The following is a 25,769-nucleotide window of genomic DNA, read 5'->3' on the forward strand; positions in this document are numbered from 1 at the left end:
GGAATTTGGAAACTGATTTCTTATAGGCAAATTTTGATTTTGAATGATATATGGCAACATTCTAAAATGAAAAGAGAAATTCAGAAACGAAGTGTTTTTCTAATCCTATTTTTAGCCAATAAAGGTAGCGCTAATCTATCCACATTATTCTTTTAAACTAAATTTTCTTTTCCTTGAAAATGTAAGGAGTGCTTTGTACGGAATTTTTTTAAGAAAAGTTATGCAGTGAAATACCAAGGTAAAAACTATATCTACGATAATTGTTCCACATGCACTAGGTCATGGCCAAGGCGAATTTATTACAGGTGACAGCAAACACATATAAGTAAAACCCTACATGTATTTGTTGTTGCGTTTGGTGCAAGCATCATGTCAAAATCAGCAAGCAAATGTAAACATACGAATGTAAACATACCAATACATACAAACAAAGCATATCATTTTGACGTAAGCCATACCTACGGCGAAAAATTCAGCTGGGTGAATGCTGTCACCTTATTAAATCCACCTTGGTCATGGCAAATTGATATGTGGTGTTAGGTCACGGTATACAGAAGCTAAAGGTGGCACCTTTCAAAAACCGCTTTATTTTTCGTGATTTGACCACCGGCTGACATCATGAGTTAGAATAATAAAAAAAGGAAAGAAAATTACTTATTTGTAAATATTCACTCTTTTCAATATTGAATTTGAAGATTTGTCACGTTTAAATTAAACAAACTGGTGAAAACGGAGTGCTCCATATTTACCTCCAAATGTATTTTTTTTTTGCATATCACTACATATCATAAAGCAAAGTCGCTTTTTCTGTCCCTATGTCCGCGTATACGCTTAAATCTTTAAAACTACGCAACGGATTTTGATGCGGTTTTTTTTTAAAGATAGATTGATTGAAGAGGAAGGTTTATATCTATATAATGTGAAGAAATATATAAAGGGGGCGTGGCAATCGGTCAAAATGTGGCAAAAAAACATAATTTTTTTGTTTTCACGGCCATAAATCATAAACGAATCAACCAATTAAAATGAAACTTTCTTGAAGTTTAACTTTGAAATATTTACTTTCGTTCTGCATCAAAAAAAATAATTGATTTATTTGTTATTTAACCAAAATTGTTTAAACAAAAGCAGCTCTTTTTCCAAAAAAGCTGTTTGTGTGTGTGTTCGCTGTCAACCGAATGAAGCAACAGGCGTTAAGCGATAATCTCACCACACCTCATTAATGTTGAATTACATCGTATGGTGACGTATGTATGTATGTATTTACGAATCGCTCGCATTATTTCATTTCGGACATATGTACATATGTATCTATGTATGTACCGAATTCCATGTAATTATATGTACATACAATTTTACAGCGAAATAAAACGCTATTTTCACGTTCTATATTAGTAAATCGCACATAATTAAAATACAGTTTTTGAATAGTTTTTATTGATTCGGAGCGCGTTTAGTTTGCTATCAATTCCATACAATAACATTTTTTGTCATTTACTTTTTACGACAACTAATAGCTTATTTTCGAAGCGATTTCAACAAATGGGTACAACATTAATCCTTATCCAATTAAATACCTTAAATACATTGTTGTTTTCATATAGATCTATGTATATGGCTCTTTACAGCATATAATTAAAAACAATATTTTTCAAGATATTACAACAGTAATTAGTAATTGAGATCTACTGGAAAAATTGCGTTAGCTGTTGCGTCATCCGGCATTGCCGCTACTCTTTTGGAAAGAGGCCGAACCACACACTCTACAATGAAGCACCCGCTGAAAATCGCCACCGATGATGATAACAGCGTCTGTAGTGTTTCTAGACAGAGCAATACAGGAAAATTGATGCGTGACTGCTCATTAATAGTCTGGGACGAAGCTACCATGTCAAACAAGACGTCTGTGGAAGCACTGGATAGGACAATACGCGATTTGCGCAACAAAAATGCACCTATGGGTGGATGTACAATTCTGTTCTCAGGAGATTTCCGTCAAATCCTACCAGTTGTGACTCGAGGAACACGTGCTGACGAAATAAATGCTTCGCTAAAAAGATCCCACCTTTAGTCGTATGTCAATAAATTAGAGCTTAAAACTAATATGAGGATTTCGTCATCTTCACGTGAGAACAGGCTATTTCCAGAGATGCTGCTAAAAGTTGGCAATGGAGAATTAACACAAAGTGAGGGAAGGATTAACCTTGAAAACCTTTGTGTTTTGATAGACAACATCCAAGAGTTAGTCAACAATGTCTATCCAGACATTGATAACATAAATTATAAGACAATATCTTGGTTTAAAGAAAGAGCTATTCTGTCACCAACTAACGAACAAGTAGATAAAGTAAATAACTTGATTATTTCAAAGATTGATGCGCCGACGAAAATATACTACTCGGTCGATACTGTTCTCGATTTGGAAGAAGCTGTTCAATTTCCTACAGAATTTCTAAATTCTTTGAAACCGTCTGGACTCCCTCCTCACAAAATGGAGCTGAAAATAGGTTGTCCTGTTATTTTACCTAAGAAACCTAAGCCCACCTAAACTTTGCAATGGCACGCGTTTGATGGTAAAATCACTGAAAACGTTCATAATAGAGTGCACAATACTCACAGGATGTGGTACCGGAGAAGATGTATTGATTCCCCGAATCCCTCTGATACCATCGGATCTACCATTCCGATTTAAAAGCTTACAATTTCCGGTAAAGACATCTTTTGCAATGACCATTAATAAATCTCAGGGTCAAACCTTCAACGTTGCAGGCTTAGATTTGAGTGTTGACTGTTTTTCACATGGCCAACTGTATGTCGCTCTTTCAAGAGTTACCTCTAGAGAAAACATGTTTGTATTGTCTAATGACAAGAAGGCTATGAACGTTGTATATAAAGACATTCTGTAATATAGTATTGTAATTGTTGTAAAAATAAAATAAATACATATGTAAAAATGCAAAAAGTTAATATGCAAAAATGTAGGGTATGAATTTAGATATCCCAAAGATAGCAGGAAATCTTCATGCTATAAAGAAAGGAGAATTGTTTTACTCCAAATTTAACGCGTGCGGGCCACGGGCAATAATGAATAAGCCAAAACTACTGGATCGATTTTAATCATTTTTTCAGTGAGTGACATAGGGTATATATTTTATACCCGTGCGAAGCTGGGCGGGTTGCTAGTATGATATATATTAGATAAGTAATCTCGTATTCTATCATTCCTATTGAGTAATCGTAAGTCAAAAATGACACATGAATTCACAATCTATTTATTTATATTTAGAGTTAAATAGTAAAATAAAAATAAATAATTGGCGCGTACACTTCTGATAGGTGTTTGGCCGAGCTCCTCCTCCTATTTGAGGTGTGCGCCTTGATGTTGTTCCACAAATGGAGGGACCTACAGTTTCAAGCCGACTCCGAACGGCAGATATTTTTATGAGGAGCTTTTTCATGGCAGAAATACACTCGGAGGTTTGCCATTGCCTGTCGAGAGGCGACCGCTATTAGAAAAATGTTTTTATTAATTTTGCTTTCACCGAGATTCAAGCCCACGACCTCTCTGTGAATTCCGAATGGTAATCACGCACCAACCCATTCGGCTACGGCGGCCGCCAAGTTAAATAGTACAAACATTAAAAAAAATTTCAAAATATACTTTTTTTAAATACGCCTAAGGATAAATTCCAACAACATTATGATAAATTATTACACACTAAATAGTCTTCAATCTATTATAGAGTATTGACTTCGATAAGTCTAGATCTAAAAAATCGTTAATAATTGAACTCGTGCAAACCTCTGGAGCATTAACATTGTAAAACGTTTTATATAAACTTATACGAAGTATAAAAACACTATCTCCAATCGATTTATATAAAAAACGGGATTATAACTCAATTCAACCCAATTTAGACCGAATGAATGAAGAGTGTAGAATGTTGAGTGTATATGTGTCAGAGAATTGCGAAAAGTAACGTCTACCAATGCCAGCATGGTGGTGCTCTATTTTATTGAATAAAAATTATGAAATGTATTTACAGAAGGATTAATTGTATCTGGCTGAGGTTTTATTCAATATTAAAAATAGAAATCAAGTAGTATGTCATGAAAGGGTGAGAAGTCTAAAATCTGCATTTTCGATGACCAATGTAGTCGGTTCAATTCATCGAACTAGATATTTTAAGCGTTTTTTTTAACGCAGGACATCTGTGTTATGGTACCTGCCACTGACCCTATCGTCATCCCTGTCTGTTGCCCGCAAGATACACAAAATTGAGCAAAACTTGTGCCCGTAAAAAATAGCTGCTTTCGTGTTACATATTTACACAATACATCGGTGTCTGTGGGTTTGTCTTTAGTTGTATCGACACAATGTTGCCGTTCATATTTTTGCCTTTAAAATTTATTTTAATCTAAGTTTATTTTGTAAATGATTTTGGAATGTAACACTGTGTGCTAAGAGAGCAATAGACATTTCTACGGAACAATCCAAAATTTTTCATTTACCCACGTACACGATCAACGCTATCGAACGATGGTGAGTTTTCATTTACATTGTGCTCATTGACACAATGTTTTCCAAAGTGTTATTATTGGTACTATTGAAAGGCGAAGAAGGATTAGTAACTGGAAAACTTCACACGCTTTAAAAATTATACGTACAAAAGAAATACATATTTTTTATGGGCATAAGATTTAATTTATATTTTAAAACAACGAAAACCACTCAGCGACTTATAAATGTATCAAAAGCAATTTACACAAAATTTTGTACCTAGTAAGAAGGTATACTTTATTTCACGACAACATTGTCTTTTTTGAACTGTATATTTTTATATGGGCATCGGTCATGACTTGTGAAAACTACAAAGTCTCCTAATTAGTCTATCAATTGGTTGGTTGGTTGGTTAAAGTGATGATTCATCCAGAATTCAACTAGCACTTCCGCACCATTTTGTTTCTACATCCTCGTTCCTACTTATTTCTCCAACTTATTTAATAATTATTTACAGCAAGACTATATCCAGCTTGTGCGGCTTAAGAACTTTCTTAGGTTGTTGACGTCTAAAGGTGCTCACACTCACGCACGGAAACGTACGCCCGTATCAGCTGACGTGATGAAACAAAGATCTACGATAATACGGAACTGAACGGTGGTTAAAATTCATTAGTTTCATCGTGTCTGCTATTTTTTCAGAAAAGATCGTATGTCCATAAACGTTTCGTCCTCTTATTAAAATGTAATATAGAATATCCCATGCGCATTGCTGCCATAATTTTTTGCAACCTCAGTAGACGTCGCATACGGACTTCATTCAACTGTTTATGATTAGCAGCCAATTGCGCAATTAAATTAGCTATTCCTTCTCCTTGTGATTTCTTCATATCGTTAATAATAATTAAAGAAACGAAAAACACCGAATATTCTACCAAAATAATTTCTATAAAGAAAAACTTCTCAAAGTAGTATTGACAGCAGTCAATTTTTCAGGTAATCTGCCACATGTGAACGGGTGATTAATTTGGTGGATTTATAGGTGATTGTTAATGCATATGTGAACGTATTATTAGTAGGTATCGAAGCTGAAAAAATATCGGCCAACAAAAATCGGCGTTTTGAACAAATAATGTTATCGCAAAATATTGAAATTTGACAACCATCGATGTGGTTGTCGCAGACCTAGTTTTGAGTTGATGAATAGGTTCTGCTTCTAATATGTGGGAGAATATAATATTCTCTAATTTTCTTGAAAATGTTACTAAATCTAAGTATTCTGACTCTAAATGTTTGGTAAGATATTATTCTATTAGTATCCAGGTTTTTTTCACTTAAAAGTTGGACGAAGAAGATGGGAACATTCCGAACGTATATGCACCCCTATCACCAACAGCTTTTTTAAAACTGAATTACAATTTAATCACAGCAAAAACGCTGGGTTGGCTTTTCTTTATGGTCGTTTATTTTTTACTTATTAATTCGGAATGGGTAAGCCGAAATTAACATTTTTTATATACTCGCGTTGCCAAAGATCAAACTTTTTTTTTTAATTCTATTATTTAATATTACATTTGAAAAAAGTTAGATTGAGATGTTATAAATTAATATACAAATAATAGGTTATAAAGAAATGTGTCGTTTTCGTTCCGTTTATTATGTGCAGATAGGTGGCTGAAATTAATGCTTTGCACGTTCGCACGATGCGATCACGCTTTTGTTTACAAGTATCTATTATTTAGTACTAACTATACAATCATTTATCCGTCGAACGGTTATTGCGGAGAAGGGAAAGAAAAAATCCAACAAACTAATTAAGGCTGCCTATGCAGAAAGAACTTCTGCACAAAAGTGCTGGTGTATACGCCTACGCAAGAAAGAAATTTGCGCTTAAATCTGTCACATACAAGGAAGTTCAGTAGATAACCATGCTAGAATAGAATTTACAATCATTTTCTGAAGCGCCATTAATTGCTAAGGGACTAGGTGATTGCACCCCGTTCCTCTCCGCTTCTTTAAATATCTGCGATATAGGAAAATTACCTCAAGGAGTTAATAAAATCTATCAGATAACAAAGTAAATATTGGGTTTATCCTCTTCACTTTCTTCTTAGGGGAATTCCCTTCCCATTTATATCCAAGGATCGGGAAGCCCGAATCACGGCTATTGGCCTAGAACTTAGTTCAGGCAAATATGATATAGTGTCATTGCAGGAAGTTTGGTCTCGAAAAGATTGCGAGGCTTTAAAAAAGGCCACCGAGCAGATTTTGCCTTTTGCCCACTATTTCTACAGGTAAAGTAAAAATAATTAAATTATGGTTTAATTAATTAATTTATTTTATATTATTTATTTTTATTCCAGTGGCGTTATTGGTTCTGGTTTGCTGGTATTGTCTAAATATCCAATTTTAAGTTCATTTTTTCACCCGTGGAGTGTTAATGGTTATTTTCATCGGATTCAGCATGCAGATTGGTTTGGAGGCAAAGGTGTTGGATTATGTAGAATACTAGTTGACAAGCACGTTGTGCATCTGTATAACACCCATGTAAGATATATATTTAAGTCTAACCCATCAAAGTTGTTCTGAAGGGACTATCGGTTTGCTTTTGAAATAGACCCTTATTAAATACTATTTTAGTAATACCACTTGTTATGTTTAGGTATATTAATAGTTTTTTCTTTCTGAACGGCTTTATAATAAACTAAACATTTTTTGAGTTAATTATTAAAAAATGTATATTAACTCTCTTATAAAACTAAAAAATACAACAAAAAATTTCTGTTTATGGAATAATGTTTAGTTACATGCAGAATATAGCAACAACCATGACGATTACAAAACTCATCGTGTTATTCAGGCCTTTGACACTGCACAGTTCATACGTGCAACGAGAGGTGATTCGACTTTGCAAGTCCTTGCTGGGGACTTAAATGCTCAACCTCATGATTTAACATACAAGTAAATAAAAAATAAAGTATATATGTATTGCCAATAATGGTTAAAGCAGAAATTATAAAATTTAGTATTGACTTGTATGTATATATTATATTTCACCACTTGTATTAATTGTAGTTTTTCGGTATTCTTACAGGGTTCTCCTGTATATTTCAAAAATGCAAGATTGTTGCACTTCGGAAAACATTGTAACAAATGAATTCTACAAAAATTCGTATACTCCTGCAAACAACGACGGAAATAAATCGCTTGGAGTGCATATTGATCACATATTCGCGCGTAGTTCTGAAAACACCCACCTATCCATCATTGACTATAGACTGCCATTAACCGAGCGAGTACCCGGCCATAATTTCAGCTATTCAGACCATGAAGCAGTATTAGCTAAGTTATATTTAAGTGATTCCCGTAGACATTCTGTTGCTGCAGATAGTTGTTACGCTGTTAACACTCTTATGAATAATATAGAGCGAATTGGCGATCAACCTTACGAGACTTCTATAAAAGCTGACGAGAGTCTCATATCGAGACGCATTGCGGCATTGCATGAATCGATATCTTTATGTGAGATGTCTTTAGATCAATTAAATATTGATCGCATATTTTACTACAGTGTTGCTGTTATTTTCGCATTCATTTTAGTGGTTTTCTTAGAATATTCGGCACCAACAGGATTTAGAACATTGTACATAATTTTAAAATTTTCTATATCAGGGGTTTTATTGTTTTGCATTTTTATGGGGTCTGTATGGAATTACATGGAGCTGAATGGTATATTATCCGGGAAGGTTGCAATGGAATTAATGCTACGATCTATTGATATTTTTGAGAAAGTTCCAGTACAAAGATAAAGTTGAAAAAATACTAAGTAGTAAAAGAACAGATCGAAGCTGAAATTTACTTTAACGATACAAGCTCAAAATACATTTCATATTGTAAATTTAGTTTTAAGAATATATCAAGTTAATTTTAATATAAATATGTGCAATACTTTGACTTGGACGCATTTTATTGAAGCTACATTCGTAATTGTTTTGCATTGATAATATAAACCGGACTGTTGAAAAAATATTAATGGAATAATGGCGACGTTAATCGAGCAATAACATGCATACATATCATTCTATTGTGAAGTGAAAAGTCAAGAGCTTGTTTATTTTTTAATAGTTATATCACCTGAAATCCGGGTAATTATGGGAAATGTTTATGCTGCTACAACAACAACAAAAAGTACGGCTAAACGGCTACCGTAGCCGAATGGGTATGCGCGTGATTACCTTTCGGATAAAGCAAATTTTTTCGGAATTTATATGGAAAAAAACATATAAAAATGTTCCAAAAGATCAATGCGAACACTTGAAACTTGCCATCTTATTATACCAAAATTCAATGAGGTATAAATTAGCTTACATACGGGGAATTCTGCTGGAGTGACAGTCCTTGGCCAGATATAAATCCTGGCCGTTTCGGTAACGTAGAACCGACTGTCGTGGAAACGGCCGTACTTCTCTGATTCTTTGCATAAATTTATATTTTTGAATGTTTCCCGATTCGCTTCTTTAAATCTCCCAAAAGGTTTTTAATGTGGTTAAAGTCGGTTGGACTGGCTTGGCTAACCAATAATTTTAACATTATTTTTTAGAAACCATTCATGTATGTATTAACATTGAGCAGTGCTTTGGGTCATTATCTTGAATAAAAAGCCACCGAAGTACATATTCTGCTCAGCAAATGGTAGAATCACTTCTTGAATTATGCTCTTGTAAATAAATTTGTCCCTTTATGTCAGTATGTTTCCCAAAATTTTTTCATTAGCTTTAAATGTATTATGAGACGTAAATTCTCCAGCTCTTTTTGTTCGATTTACCTTCTGGACCGGAGTTATCACTGACTCTTTCAGTGAATTTGGAAATACACCACCCGTAAATGATATTTTACCGTCACCAGCAGTGTGTTTATTCCTAAGAAATCTGGTTTCACATTCTCAATTTACTTATTAGTTTCTTCTTTGCTTTATATAAAATATTTGATATATTTGCAATTATATTATTGTCATACTCCACGCTTAACTTTTATACAATCTATTTTTTGTTGCTTCTTTGCATAAAACTAGTTTTTTGGAAATTTTTAAAATTTGTTTTTGGCCCTCTGTATTTATTTCATTTCTTGCGTTATTTATTTCTCATCTTTGTATATCCTGCCCATTTCTCAAGAGCATTTTCAATTTTTCTGCTTGTTTATTTTTATATTTGCACTGTGTAAAAGTATGCCTTTTAATACTGACTCAATTTTTATTACGTTACCCTTCATTGTACTCTACATTTCTACCGTTGGGATTTTTTTTTTTTTGAAAAATATTTCATCATAAAAGAAGTATCTTATATTTTTTGTATATTTGCGAAATACTGTTTTTATTTCCAACAGGTATTTCTATTATAAACGTCTCATGATCTTATTATTTTATGTTTCGTTCAATGCTATTATACTATTTACGTTATGCATTTATTTAGATTACATTGTCAATAATTGTTCTCGAATTGAATTGAAAAATAATAAATCAATAGTCACAACTCGTCAACGTGGTGGCGTACACTTTCTTTTGTATCAGTATATTTGCATTTATATTGTTATAACACTTGACATTAAGCCAACCTTTAGCTTTTGTCAACATTTGCATTTGAAAATATGTTTAGATGATTATATAAAATGTAGATGTACATAGAAATGCAAAATGTATGAATGCATTTCATTATCTCTAAATACGCTCAATAGCCATAGCGATACCCATGCCACCACCAATGCATAAGGATGCGATACCTTTTTTTAAATTTAACCTTTCTAAGGCATATATTAAAGTGACCAAAATTCTGCAACCCGATGCGCCTATCGGATGGCCCAAGGCAATAGCGCCACCATTAACATTGACTTTATCAGCATTTATATTTAAACCCTTTAATACTGCAATCGATTGGCCCGCAAATGCTTCATTCAATTCAAACAAATCTACTTCTTCCTTCGACCATCCAGCTTTAAGCAGCTATACGAAAAAATAAACGTTAAACTTACAAATGGACCCCATCGTCTTATTAAAAAAAATTGTATACATACCACAGCTTCCACAGCAGATACGGGACCAATACCCATTACATCAGGTTCTACTCCAGTTTGCGCCCATGCCACAATTTTAGCCATAGGTTTTATAGATCGTTTCTTCATCTCTTCGCCTGACATTAACAATACCAATGCGGCAGCGTCGTTAATGCCTGAAGCATTTCCGGGCGTTACGGTCCCATTCTATACAAATACATGAGTGCTTTAATATTAAGTATTTAAAGTAAAAATATTTTCATTACATCAACAAAACAGGGTTTTAGTTTTTTCAGTGAGTCATTTGTGGTGCCAACTTTGATGTACTCATCTTTATCAAAAATTTGTATTCCGGCACGGGTCTTCAACTCAACGGGTACTATCTCTTTATCGAAGAAACCATTTTTTTGGGCACTTTCTGCTAAGTTCTGTGAACGAACGGCATATTCATCTTGTTCACTGCGCGTTATATTATACTGTTTCACTAAGTTTTCGGCGGTGACGCCCATATGAATATTGTGCATAGCATCGGTCAGTCCATCATATGTCATTGTGTCTACCATCGTCCCAGGCCCCATTTTAATACCATTTCGTAAATGAATGACGTGTGGTGCCATGGACATACTTTCTTGGCCCCCGCAAATAACAATTTTAGAATCTCCACAAAGTATAGATTGGAAGCCCAATGCAACAGTTCTGGAAAATATCGTAATATGAACAATAACTCAAAACACAAAAAAAAAAAACTTTTAACACACTTTAAACCAGAACCGCAAAGCATATTTATATTATAAGCGGGGGTACTTATAGAAAGACCAGCTTGAAGTGCCGCTTGTCTTGTGGGGTTTTGTCCCTGCCCAGCTGTAAGACTCTAAGAAATTATTTGAAAAGGCAAGTGAAATATTATATTAGCATGATTAAAACTTTTTGCTACAATTATACGCTTTATCAAAACTCACTTGGCCGATAATGACTTCGTCCACATCACCGTTTGCAACATTGCTTCTTTTCAACACTTCTTTAATAACAATACTACCCAGATCCGAGGCTTTCAGTTTAGAAAGTGACCCATTGAAGCTTCCTTTAATTCAATAAAGAAATTTCAAGAAACCATTTGTATTTGTAAATCGTTTTAATTACCAATAGCTGTACGCGCGGCGGATACAATATAAACGTCTCCTACGGTCACCATTTTATGACGTACTCATCTAACTTTCAAAATCATATACGCTTTTAAACATAATTACATTATATAAATACTGCTGCAGTACTTGATGCAGAAAAAGCTCTTAGACTAGGTATGAGCTTTGGACGATCGATTAATTATAATTAACATAAACATATGCTCTTCACAAATCGATACATGAAGCACGGTATGGACATGATTTACAGAATGCAGAGGTGTGGCCAACATAAGACCGTCAACTGGCTACCAGCGATTTTGAAGGAATCTGTTGCTTTGCTGACGTAAACCGGTCCCGTTTATGAAAAAACTGAAAAACGAAAAAAGTCATCTGAACGATAACTGATTGGTGATTGTGTAAATAAGTGTCATATGAGCGGGCAGAATTCTGTGGCTGAATCAACGTTGACGTGTCAGCCAAAGTTATTCTCACAATTTTGCTTCAGATTATTCTTGCGGTGTACAGAATACAGAAGGTGGCGCGCTCCGAGAACCGATACATTATTTTCCTCCGACTCTGCGTTGGTAAGATCAGGGGGATAAGGACTTGGCTTCACTTGGTGTGTTCAACTGGCGCCGAGAAACAAACGCTCAGCCAAAATCGCGTAAGCGTTATCGCACCAATTAAGAAAAAGAAGAAGGAAGAAATTATTTTGCATTTTTCTGTGGTCGATATTCTATTATTTTTAATGATACCATAAAAATCCTAATTTGGTATAGCAACCCCGCCAGTACGCTCAAGCAAAAATATCAAGCACTCACTCCACTACATAATTGACAGCCTGCTAAGCTCATACCAAAGGTGTCTGTCAAAAAATAGAAAGAAGAGTGCATTAGCATCGACATCGCAAGTACTACCAACTGTATTGGAGTGTTGCAAACAACAAAAGTGGCAACAAACACAAATTTACTAAATTACAACAAGAGGTTTGACGACAAGTGAGCGAGAAGCGGTAGAAAAGTACTCAATTTTTTTTTTAATTAGTTAATTTAATTTTAAGTGCAATTGCTAATTTCTATATCTTATCTTACCAAATGAAAACTCGCTGCATACCTACAGGCATAAATATTTAGATAATGCTGGTAGAGTGACAATCCGTCGCCGAATATAAATCCGGGCCGTTTAGCTATGGTAGAACTGATTATCGTTCATTAAAGCTTACCAAAACATTATTTTACTAAAAACAAGTGGGCGTAGCAAAATAAATCCAAAAATAATACTCGCAAAATACTGATGCATCAAAATGGCAATGATGGTATTTTTCTGATCATCAATGTATCCAATATCAACCTTTTTTCGATAGTTTATGAGCCGCTTTGGCTAATGCTACGTTCTCACGACGCGTAATTCGCAAGCTTATTCGTGAATTTCCCTGTAGTTCTCTTTGACATCTTTCTTCTCGTTTATGTATTTAGCTTTTGAATTTTATAAATTTGAAAGAAAGTAACTAAAATTAAGATTTTGCTTCATTTTTTAGTGAAGATTTTATTAATATATTTCTTCAATTTTTCAACAAGTGGCAGCAGGATGGCGAAAGACGCTGATGAATGGGGTGAAAAAATGAACGAAGATTTGTGCACGAAGATGCCCTGCTGAGTGTATGCTACATCTGAAGACAATTTGATCTCTTCCACCACTGTTATAGCTTAGACCGACGGTGGCATTGATCAGGATAAATGACTTAATTCGGAATTATCTCGGGAATGAAGTGTAGTTAATGTGGATTGACAACTAGACTTAATTCGGAATTATCTCAGGAATGAAGTGCCTCTAATGAGGATTGACAACTATGTAGACTTAATTCTTATAATATAAGTGAGTTAGGGGAATTTTCGATGGCAACATTGCCGAAAAATGACAGTTAATATCTACTGTGAATGAAAAATAATGAAACTTTTAAAGTGAAGACTTAAAACAATCATTGCAGTATTAAAATTCTGGAACAATATGATGAGCACAACAGTATTTGTCGCCGGCGATCCGCCTTTTACTGACAAAACTATTCAATAAACAAATTAGCTGTTCAATAATCTCTTACACTATAATTTTAATCAGAATTAACTAAAGATTTTTGGACCTTTGCATATTGGTGACGGCTGCTGGTTGTAGCAGAGGAAGATGAAGGCCTACTCGGTGTTGAAAAGATCAGTTCGAGAAGGACATGGCTTCACTTGGTGTGTTCAACTAGTGCCGGTTAGCTCGAGAAAGAAATGACTGGCGCGCTTTGTTACACTCGGTCAAAATCGTTTAAGTGATTATCGCGCTAATCAAGAAGAAGGTAATTCAGAAACCTCCAAGTCGAATTCATAAGACGTGACTTTACTTGAGTAACAACAAGATTTACAAGCATGTATTTTGTTTTTGCAATTTGGTTTTTCGAATACCCTAAATTCAATGAGAATGTAAACAAATAAATAAAAAAATGGAAGCAGGGCACCTTAACATTCCCTCTTAGAGAAAGCAGCTATAGCGAACTCACTATGCGTGAATTCATTACAGGCACAATATAGAGAATACAAAGGTTTGTTGATTGATTTGGCGGATTTGAGTGACGTCAGTACAGAAAATAAAAAAAAACATTTGTGTGCAGGTAAACGTTTGGAGATCCTTCATTGCTCATGAAGGGCAATATATGTTTATGAGGATAAATATTTGCATATATTATGAAGAATTGCCTACCATATACTGTCAATGGCTGATTGTCTGTGAATAAGCGTCACATTTACGCATTTATCGTCCTTTATTATATTGTCCATCGACATACTGTATTAAGGAGGCTGTCACACAGGAGCTTACTTTCAAATACGCCAGGCTGACTTTTTTGAAAACACAATGCTGCAGTTTGGTAGATTAATATATATATAGTAATAAATAAAACATCCAACATGTTTGTACCCGCGTACTTGTGCATAACGGAATTGAATTATTTAAATATTTCAAAAAGTAGATAATACTACACAGCACTAAACACCGATAGCAGAGGGTTTGACATTTTAAGTAAATTATGGTTCTATAATAAGCGCAACATACGATTTGTAAACCAGTAAAATCGGAGTTGAAATTGTGTGGCGAGTGGTACATAAAATATCCTTAACCCTTGCAATATTCGTACTCAGCTTTGTAAGTCAGATCCAGTAGGTTACTTAATACGTCAATTTTGACATTAATGTTTTTATTTACATATATCCAACGAAAGGTATTTTAGTTGGTCTTGTGAATGGTGAAAAAGTTTTGAAGATATTATGGTTTCCAAATTGCGCAAAATTCGATATCTTTCCATTTTTAATTTCCTCATTTTCGATTTTTTCCAACTCTTTACTTATACCGAAAAATTCATAATTTACCAAAGAGCGTCCTAAAACATTATAGGCGGCTTAAATCACAGTTGTGGGTGTTGTAAATGGCGTAATTTAGAAATCGAAATTTAACTGAATCGAATTGTAGACGGTTTTACAACTAGGTCAACAAACTGGCCAACTGACTTAAACACGAAAAAGTAAAAAAAGTAACATCTACAGGTTAATCCCTGGAATCTAACACTTTATATTTGAGAATCGATCGAACGGTTCGGTTGTGATGATCATCTCAAAAATGCCTTCACGAATTATTATACCAATTATATATTATATGGTATACTCGTACGCGGCCGCCGTAGCCGAATGGGTTGGTGCGTGACTACCATTCGAAAATTACAGAGAGAACGTAGGTTCGAATCTCGGTGAAACACCAAAATTAAGAAAAACATTGTTCTAATGGCGGTCGTCCCTCGGCAGGCAATGGCAAACCTCCGAGTGCATTTCTGCCATGAAAAAGCTCCTCATAAAAATATCTGCCGTTCGGAGTCGGCTTGAAACTGTATTCCCTCCATTTGTGGAACAACTTCAAGACGCACGCCACAAATAGAAGGAGGAGCTCGGCCAAACACCCATAAAAGGGTGTACGCGGCAATTATATATATAATATATACATATATACTCGTACAATTATAATTATAACATTATATGTATGTAAGGAGCGAGTTTTTAATGAAGAGGATGTGGTCTTGTTGAATTCGGTAGTGGTTGACATTATCAATTTTACTAAAGCTATTTCCAAATTCGAAAATGCATTCGAAATTGGAAAGCGTTAACAAACTTTGACTGCTTCTTGTGAATGGATTAAATTTTGAATTTACATTTGGGAGATGGATTGCAAAGTAATGAAGATGGGCTTTTCAAAAGTAAAGTCCAAATTTATAAAAAATAGAGTCCCATGTTCATAAATATTAAATGAAATGGTTAAGCAAAACTTGCGTGTTTAACGGAATTACTTTTATGGCAGATTCCGTGTTAATGAGTAGAGTAGAATGGGGTAAGATAGGTATGGGGGCACAATAGGTAGGTGGGGTTTTCGTCGCACTGTTTTTGCAGAGATCACTCGTCTTATGTGAATTGAATACGTGGTGGGGAACAACGTTCGCGACTGTCATTTCGGCCGTCACCATTGATTAGTTATCCTAGTTCTGGCGTCGTTTAGTTTTTTGTGAGCTTTTCTCCGACATAGCATTTTTTTTATTCTACGGTGCAGTGCATTTAATGTATGTAAATATTTTTCAGGTGAGTTTTATTGTACGTAGAAAATAATGCTGAACACGAATAATGTGTCAGTTTTTTGATATTTTTGTTTTTTAAAAAAATATCGACACTAACATAAAACATGTGCTTGGGGGCAATATAGGTCAGCCGTCTGGGGGCATTATAGGTCACTACTTTTAATGGAATAAAATAAATTTTAATTGTTTTTGCAGCAAAATGGTGCGTAATTATGTGCGAAAAACGCCGAAACGAAGTGAAGAGGACGTAAAAAACGCAATCGCGGCAGTCCGAGATCGCGCTAGTGTTCGATCAGCCTCTAAACAATTTAAAATTCCGTTCGAAACATTACGTGCTTGCGTGATGAATTAATGAAAAACTCCTAACTTTTATAACATGTCTAGTGTTCATACTCTATAAATAAAGGTTAAAACGTTAATTTCCAAGCCATGCACATTGTTCTTTTCCCCTAACATATAGTGACCTATCGTGCCCCCCGATTTTGAAAATATCGAAAAAAAGTACCTTTGCCTTATTGAATGCAGCTTCCAAAATATTTAGCCAAACATAAGTCAGTATAACCAAAATGTTAGCAGATAAATAACCTTTCAAAATCTTGCTTATTTTTCAAAATCAGTGCAAAAACACCGTAGCAAGAGCTCTCCAAAAAAAAATGACCTATCTTACCCCATTCTACTCTAGTGCTTTACCGTTAAACTTCCAAATGATCAATGAATACGAGTAAATGATGCAATTTGTACATAATATTGCACTCTCATTGCAAATAATTTTCAGTTCTTTATTTCTTGGTGATTGTTACTATTCAGTACAGTTACAGTATTCGTTATTTTTGACAAAAACCAATTTACTACCGGGTAATAATAATAAAGTATATACTCGTATATGTATACATATATATACAATAATGTGTATATAGATCCGCACGATTTGTTTGTTAAAAACATTTGTTATCATCGTACTGATAACAGCAACTGAGAATAGCTTATCATAAAAAGGTCCATTGAGTAGGGTAGAAACTTACACTGCATTCAGTTTTAAGAGAAAAGTGAGCGCAAACGGTCCGGCTTCTGACACAGCTTTTTTTTCATTTTGCATAAAAATTCTTTTATTCGTAATGTAAGTTCAGCTATACATAAGTAAAATATAATAATGAAAAATACGTTTTGTGGTACAAGTGTGCCTTGTTTTGCGAAAGAACTATGTAAAAATACTCGATTTACTGATGCAGAGAATTGCCCAGTGGACATGACTGAGATTATAGAAAGCCTTAAATGATGACATGGGAAATAGGATATATGAAAATGTAGCTTGGTTTGGTATCGTTGGTTTAATTGAAACATCTCGCAATGACGCGGTGTTAGCTTGCTTGTTAGGTGGACCAGGTCCACCGACAGCGAAAAAATATATTCATGCTTCAAAGGTTAAGTTGTGCATCTGGGGGGATCAGAAGGGTGTCATCTATTATGAATTACTTAAACCATCTGAAACCATCACTGGCGATCGTTATCGACTGCAGCTAATACGTTTGCATTGAGCTTTCAAAGAAAAGCGGCTGGAATGGGACGGTAGACATGACAAACTGATTTTGCTGCATGACAACGGTGCTAAATCGGCCCTAAAGTATTTAGAGGGACTGATATTGCACCGTATTCCCTAGACATTGCACCTTTGGATAACCATCTAGTATTGGAGATCGGTTTACTTCTTACGAGGGTATCGTAAGCTGGCTCAATGAATGGATCAAGTCAAAAGAATTCGAATTTTTCGTCAGAGAAATCTGTATCCTGCTTGAAAGATAGAGTAAAGTTATAGCTTTATATAGGCACATTCTCACATTATATCATTTTATTGTTTAAATAAATCGTACCTTTGGGCAAGAAAGAACGGAAACTTATTCCCATACCCAATATATATATATATAATATAAAAGTGAAACTTGCACCATTTTTACGGTTTTTGGGTGCGTCTCGGTCTTTCCCACAAATGGAGGAACTTACAGTCTTACGCCGCCTCCGAACGATAGACGGTTTTTTCATGGCAAAAATATACTCAGAGGTTTGCCATTGTCTGCCGCGGAGCGACCGCCATTAGAAAAACTTGTTCGTATTCGAACCTGGGTCCTTCCAAATGGTAGCCAGGCACTAATGCATTCCAATAAATTTATCAAATACCAGAAAATATAAATACATTTATCTTATACCAGAAATGTAACTTTAAAGCCAATTTATACAAAAAAAATTGATAGCTCAGGGACCTCAAATATGTATATTCATATACTCGTAGTATATACTATACATATAAAAATTCATCAAAATTCGCCCAAAGCTCTATTCTTGTTCATTCTGTATATGGACTCAAGGTACTGTGCGAAATCGTATTGGGTATGTGCCGGTAATTTTTTACAGTTTTAAGGTAAAATTATCAATGTGTACGTTGAAATTCCTGCAAATATCGTAAAAATGCCATTTATTTAATTTAGGTAATATCAATACGTAAATAAAAACAAATATTTATATAAAAAAAAAAATTGAATCCAATCTATATATGTATATATATATAATTGGCGCGTACACCCTTTTTGGGTGTTTGGGCGAGCTCCTCCTCCTATTTGTACAAATAAATACATTTGATCGTATGAAAATAAAGGAACTATAATTTGACTTCGATTCGTCGCTTATTTTCAGCACTTTTTTAAATTTTGTTGCAATTTTTTCCACCGTTTGAAATCCAAGACGAAGCATGCAGCCAACAATGAAATACACAAGCAATCAAAATCAACACTTTTGTCAACCGCAATATCTGCTTTATAAATTAACTCAGAATAACAAGATTAGGTATCGCACCATTCAGAGATGATAAAAAATGTGCTCTTGCATGCATATGTACATAATCTTACAATATGTACATACATACGTACCTATAGATACGAGTACGTAATCTGAAGCATAACTAAATGTAATACAGTGCACTCGCGGTAACTCGAATAGCCGCTAAGTCGAACGACGTGCTAACTCGAACACATTTTTTTCCCTATTGACTAGTTTGTAACTCGAACAATATTAAAGCTCTATAACTCGAACAAAAAAACAAATTTATTTGTACACACATTCTTTTCAAACATGTACATTTTGTACATACATACATATGTAATAGTATATGTATATAAATTATATGTACACTAGTGTATTGTCCATATGAATATTTCGACGTTAATATCCCGTTAGTTTTCTGGGAACAACATCTTGCATTGACCAAATTGCTTTAAATTTGTCATTTGTAGTGTATCAGTGCATGTGAGTAATGGATCGTAAAAGGTTGAAGTGTTTAACATTAAAAGAGAGGGCTGAAGTCCTTAACAAAATTAAACGTGGATGTAGTGTTACTTCTCTAGCGAAGGAATATGGGGTAGACAAGGCAATTTTAAAAGCAGTAAACAACACGTTTTTGGGGCTTGGGAAGAGGAGAACTTTAAAAGCTTCTGAGTTTCCTAAAATGAAAGCCGCTTTATACAAATGGTTTCTGTCCCAAAGAAAAAAGAATTACCCAATAAGTGGACTCATCTTGAAAGAACATAACATGAAAAACATAATTTACAGGTCGAATTTTCGCTTTATGATGTTAGCAAATGGAATGATGGTGCCGAATTTACCGACACAGAAGTAATAATTGAAACTAGTGATTCTGAGCCTGAGTTTAACAACACAACTGAGACATGTGAGCGGATATCATCTGAGGAGGCAGTTAGCTCTATCAATAAGGTAATTCAGTGGGCCACAACTGAACAAGTAAGCCCCGCAAAGGTTAACACTCTTCAATTGCTGCGTGAAAAAGTCATATTCAACATTGCTGCAGGCAAGAAAAGACAAACACACATTACAACTTTCTTTTCGGCCTAACTTTTCTGTTAAAGCTGACTTTTTTTGTGTAACTGACACAAAGACTGCCAAATATTTGATGAAAAATATTGAAACGAATTAATTATTTTAAACATATTCATGTTCATATCCATATGTAAATAAATAAATAAATTTAATTGAAAAAAATCGATATCGATGACTGTTTTTTTAACATAGCACACTCAATTGATAAGTCGAACAAATTCGATAAATCGAACAGCGCCTGTTTTAATTAGTTCGAGTTATCGCGAGTGCACTGTATTTCAATAGCTCTTTGATTAGAGTAATCCCAAATAGAGTACAATCCTTCTAGAGGTACAACATATATATATATACAATATTATATAATTGGCGCGTACACCCTTTTTGGGTGTTTGGCCAAGCGCCTCCTCCTATTTGTGGTGTGCGTCTTGATGTTGTTCCACAAATGGAGAGATAGTGATACTACATATATTCAAAAAATATAAATTTAAGAAATATTCATATCATGGGTGATCGACATATGGAATTTGCTATTCATATGTACATATACCTACTGGTTTCGGAAGGGTGTCGACAGACAACGTTCTCCAATTCTGACCATAAACTGTATTTCAATTTATTCAGATCTGGACTTCCAGACGGCTAATCTTCTTCGGCTATGAACCCAGGAATATTGTTTTTTAGAAATTGCTGGGTGGTTTTTGCCTTATGGGCTGGAGCGGAATTTTGCTGGAAGATCCAACGCTTTCCATTGAGGAGAGTACTGCTCAACTGCTTTACCACGCCTTCTAAGTCATCATCCTGATATATTTTTGCCTCGATCCTAACCCCTTTTTCGCCTAGATGTAACGCCTTTACAAGACACTCCCCACCAAACCATTACGGAGTATGGATGGTGGTCATACTGAACTCTTGGAAAAACATTTTTTGCGTCTTTAGAAGTATTAGTATAGGTTGTGTCGTTTTCATTATTAAAAACTTCTTTAAAAGCGAAAATTGTCTCATCGTTAAAAAAATATTTTAATGGACGTTGACCGCGTGCCACGGAAGAAGCTGCTTGCATCTGTTGAGATCATCTCATCTGTAATTAGTCTTGACATGGATCTGGTCGGTACATTGATTTCCCTGGACATATGTTTCTGCTTTCTAAGGATATTTCTGCGAACTCTTCCTCGAATGGCTTTTATAGTTGCACTGGTGCGAACTATGCGAGGACGAAAACTTCTTTTTCTGTCTGTCACTTCAGACGTTTGGGAAACACGATTCATCGTGCGATAAACAAAAAGTTTTTTCAGCAATTCGTAAATCTCACTTGCATTTATGTAATGCACAGTTATGTAATGCAATCACTGCAATGCGATTTTCCTTAGCTCGCCACTCCATTGTTAACTAACGAAATTTGCCACGAACAGCACGCAAAATTTGTCACAGAAATTACACCCTCGCACCCTTCTCGGTGTTTTACCGAGCTCCTCCTCCTATTTGTGGTGTGCGTCTTGACGATGCTCCACAAATGCAGGGACCTACAACTTTAAGCCGACTCCGAACGGCAGATGGTTGTTTTTGAGGAGCCTTTTCATGGCAGAAATACGAGCTCTGTGTGAAGATCTCTTATGTGGTTAATTTGAATGTAAAAATTTAACTCGAATTTGAAAGACTCTGTAAATAATGTAAAGATTTTTCTTTTTATTTCCAGCATGTCAGTTTTAAGGCATTTAAACAGATGTTTGCCATTCAAACAAAACCAAACTGCATTGATTGTCCAGTCATGTTTCTTCCACAAAAGTCCCGCGATCAAATCAAAAAATGACTATCTAATTGATTCGGCTGAGTATTCATTTCTAAAGGATATTGGTATAGAACAAGACAATTGCGGAGTATACAATGGAACATGGAAAGGCTCCGGAGAGGTAATAACATCCGTAGATCCCGGAACAGGGCGAAGGATTGCCAATATTCGAATGGGTAGCACTGAAGAGATGGATGAGGCGATACGAATTGGAGTTAAAGCATACCAGCAATGGTGTGGGGTACCACCACCCGTGCGTGGAGATATTATTCGACAAATTGGTGACGAAATGCGTAAATATAAAGAGCCCCTGGGAAAACTCGTCAGTTTAGAAGTTGGAAAAATATTAAGCGAAGGACAGGGGGAGGTTCAAGAGTTTATTGATATTTGTGATTACGCTGCGGGACTATCGCGCATATATTCGGGACAGGTGATTAATTCTGAACGTTCTGATCATACAATATTGGAAGCATGGCGTCCGTTAGGCTTGGTAGGAATAATATCTGCGTATAATTTCCCGAACGCCGTTTTTGGTTGGAATGCTGCAATTGCGTTGGTAAGTCTTCAAATATTACTAGAACAGACATATTTGCAGATAACTGTGCATATGTATTAGGATGGGTCATGGAATGCATAATGCTAAAGCGTACATTTGAAAGCTTAACTTGAGAGAGTACCTTATAAATAAAAAAAAATATTTTTGGTGAAAAACAAGAGTTTACTACTATATATAATATTGAAATTCTTTCGGTGCCTGCAAATATGACTTATCATTATGAAACTAACTACTAGAACTACAAATTCTTCTAAAATACAAGGGTAGTTAACTTTCTCAGATAAAATTAAAAAAAAAATGTAATTAAAAAAAAAATTTTAATTAGTGGTGGAACATTTAGTAGCAAAATACTTCTTGAATATATAAAAACATTTTAAAAAATGCAGCCTTAGATGTCGGCTGCATCTGCATCTGCTGCTGACTATTTCAAGATTAAGAAAGAAAAAGTTTGATTGTATTTTTAAATTTTGATTCTATTTTATTTGTTTTCGCACTTAAATAAAAATGCTATTTTTCCTTCGGAAAGTTTCGACCCGGCCTTACATTAATATCTGTTGAACTTCTGATACCTAACATAAGATTTCTAAAATGTTTCGCAGATCACCGGAAACAGCGTCCTCTGGAAGGGAGCACCAACTACATCCCTTGTCTCTGTGGCTACTATGAAAATCCTTTCTGAAGTTTTAAAACGCAATAACTTACCACCCATTGCGTTACTTTGCCAGGGTGGCGCCGATGTCGGCCAGAGGCTTGTATCCGACACAAGGGTGAAACTCGTATCGTTTACGGGTAGTTGTGAAACCGGACGTAATGTCGGTGTGGAAGTACAAAAACGTTTTGGCAAAGTTATACTGGAACTAGGTGGCAATAATGCTTTGATCGTCGATCAGGATGCTAATTTCAATATGGTATTGGAAGCTGCCTTGTTCGGCTGCATTGGTACATCTGGGCAACGCTGCACTACTACACGTCGGATAATCGCACACGAAAAATTGTATGATCGTCTGGTTACAGAATTGGTTGCCAAATACAAGCAAGTATGTAGGTTATGGTCGCCATAATTTGAAAATCGCCATCATTTTCGGAGAGCTTTCATTTATATATTTCATCTTAAATGCTGTAATCGAGAGAGAGTGAGAAAAAAGGAGAGAGAGAGAGAAGGAGAGGGAGTGGGAGAGAGAGAAAACATTATCGACTTAACATACAATGATAGGTTAGGTTAGGTTAGCCTGGTTGGCAATAAGCCGCGCATAGACCTTTTGGTCCCTAGTGATACCAGATGGAGACCGACCTCTATGAATCCCTAAAGTAGACATCATGTAGGATGTCAGCGCTTTTGGCGAATCTAAGTAGGGCTGGGAGCTCCGCTTTTGAGACGTCTTCCAGACCCTCAAACAGTGGGGCTCCCAAGCATCTTAGTCGCGTTTTTGATAATGCCGGACAAATGCACAGAAGGTGTTCTAAAGTCTCCTCAACATCCTCTCTGCATTTTCTGCATTTGTCCGTGTTAGCAATCCCTATCTTGTACGCATGTGCAGCCAATAGATTGTGATCTGTTAGCATACCTATGATAGTTCTGCATTCCTTTCCATACAATGATAGAAATTATAAACAATAAATTCGGGTGCTAGATATTAGATACTACATTATTCTGCAGAGAAAATTTCCGACCCCTTTTTCGAGCATTAGTGGCTGTGTGTCATTACTGGTCCACTAGATGGATTATTATTATTATTTATTTAGAAAAGTAAATCAATTACAAATTTTAAATTTTAATTTCAAGCACTAGCAGTTGAAGGCCTTTGACTAGTTACTATAAGTATATAGGGTAGCCTAAAATCATATAACATTTTGTTGATATGGCAACTCCTTAAGATACTTCCCAATAATTTTTATTTTGAAGCTTAGGCATTTTCTAACTTTAATTTATGTAACTTAGTATTTAAAACAAAGTCTTTTTTTCTAATTACCTTGTCTTTCTATTTATATACTGCATATATTTCAGGTCCTGCCTAAAGTCGGCCATCAATTAGATCCTAAAACCTTAGTTGGTCCCGTACATTCGCAACAAAATATAGAAAACTATAAAGCCGCTATTGCCGAAGCAGTTAAACTCGGCGGAAATGTTGCGTTTGGTGGTAAAGTAATACAGAAGGAAGGATTATATGCTGAACCAACAATTATCACAGATTTGCCACACAACTCACCCGTAGTACATCGAGAAACTTTTGCACCGATTGTTTACATTCTGAAAGCCAAATCTATTGAAGAGGCGATTGAGTGGAATAACGAAGTAGACCAAGGTCTGTCTTCAGCGATATTTACGGAAAACATTTCGAATGCATTTAAATGGATCGGCTCGCAGGGATCCGATTGCGGTATTGTGAATATAAACACTACAACTAACGGTGCGGAAATAGGCGGTGCCTTTGGTGGAGAAAAACACACCGGCGGTGGAAGAGAATCAGGATCCGATGCCTGGAAACAATATTGTAAACGAGCTACAATCACAGTGAATCATTCCGGAAAGCTCGCGTGTGCACAAGGAGTAGTATTCAATGTGGAATAAATGATTGATGTTAGATGTATATGTTTTTATATTAAAATTACAAAAAATTTATTATTTTCTTATTATTATTTTTAGGCGCATTTCATTTCTGTTTAGAGCTAGCGTCGTAAAGGTCCATCTAAATTTATTGGGGATATGATATATGATAAGGAGCTTTGCCTATGTATTGGGTGTTGTCTATAATAGACGTTTTCACAGTTTTTGCTTAATTAGCTTGTTCACTTAGAAATGTGTGTATGTGCAGTAAAATATTAACTACTAGCAAAACCGGCCCCCTTCTCTGGGCACACTAAAATAGAATAGATATGGTTTAGAACAGAAAATATATGGTTTTCATATTATTTATTTCTTTATTCTTTATTCAAGCGCTTTGGCATAAACAATATTTTTTGTTTTTCTATTTGTTTTTGAGTAAATATAAAATATAAATTGAAAATCAGGAAAAAAGAAGATTGTTTTTAAATTTCAAATCAACGCATATGAATAAACAATCGTCTTTTTTCCTGATCATCCATGAATTTTTCGTTTCAATTTATATGTTTTATTAAGCATTGGAGCTTTTTTAACCATTATTCATTTATATTTTTCAAAAAAAAAAAACGAAAAAAATTGTTTTTTCCACGAACACATAATTTCATTCGGATTTCACATTAAA

At 35.1% G+C, this 25,769-nt stretch overlaps 3 protein-coding genes across 3 annotated transcripts; 2 read left to right on the plus strand and 1 right to left on the minus strand.

Annotated features, from left to right (window-relative positions):
• The first annotated feature begins 5,659 nt into the window (after nucleotides 1-5,659).
• On the plus strand, nucleotides 5,660-8,455 carry LOC128862546 (putative neutral sphingomyelinase). Its single transcript, XM_054101236.1, has 5 exons — nucleotides 5,660-5,797; nucleotides 6,616-6,795; nucleotides 6,865-7,048; nucleotides 7,305-7,462; nucleotides 7,596-8,455. The coding sequence occupies exons 1-5, from the start codon at nucleotides 5,760-5,762 to the stop codon at nucleotides 8,308-8,310; spliced, it is 1,275 nt and encodes a 424-aa protein (XP_053957211.1). The 5' UTR covers nucleotides 5,660-5,759; the 3' UTR covers nucleotides 8,311-8,455.
• A 1,325-nt stretch (nucleotides 8,456-9,780) lies between these two features.
• LOC128862547 (acetyl-CoA acetyltransferase, cytosolic) lies at nucleotides 9,781-11,861 on the minus strand. The gene is made up of 6 exons (XM_054101237.1): nucleotides 11,687-11,861; nucleotides 11,506-11,627; nucleotides 11,305-11,417; nucleotides 10,813-11,242; nucleotides 10,568-10,753; nucleotides 9,781-10,496 (listed from the first exon to the last, which is right to left on the minus strand). The coding sequence occupies exons 1-6, from the start codon at nucleotides 11,736-11,738 to the stop codon at nucleotides 10,215-10,217; spliced, it is 1,185 nt and encodes a 394-aa protein (XP_053957212.1). The 5' UTR covers nucleotides 11,739-11,861; the 3' UTR covers nucleotides 9,781-10,214.
• A 5,506-nt stretch (nucleotides 11,862-17,367) lies between these two features.
• On the plus strand, nucleotides 17,368-25,165 carry LOC128862549 (putative aldehyde dehydrogenase family 7 member A1 homolog). Its single transcript, XM_054101238.1, has 4 exons — nucleotides 17,368-17,438; nucleotides 21,897-22,545; nucleotides 23,145-23,582; nucleotides 24,551-25,165. The coding sequence occupies exons 2-4, from the start codon at nucleotides 21,898-21,900 to the stop codon at nucleotides 25,112-25,114; spliced, it is 1,650 nt and encodes a 549-aa protein (XP_053957213.1). The 5' UTR covers nucleotides 17,368-17,438; nucleotide 21,897; the 3' UTR covers nucleotides 25,115-25,165.
• Nucleotides 25,166-25,769: the final 604 nt, after the last annotated feature.

Source organism: Anastrepha ludens, chromosome 4 (genome assembly GCF_028408465.1).
Source record: "Anastrepha ludens isolate Willacy chromosome 4, idAnaLude1.1, whole genome shotgun sequence".
NCBI lineage: Eukaryota > Metazoa > Arthropoda > Insecta > Diptera > Tephritidae > Anastrepha > Anastrepha ludens.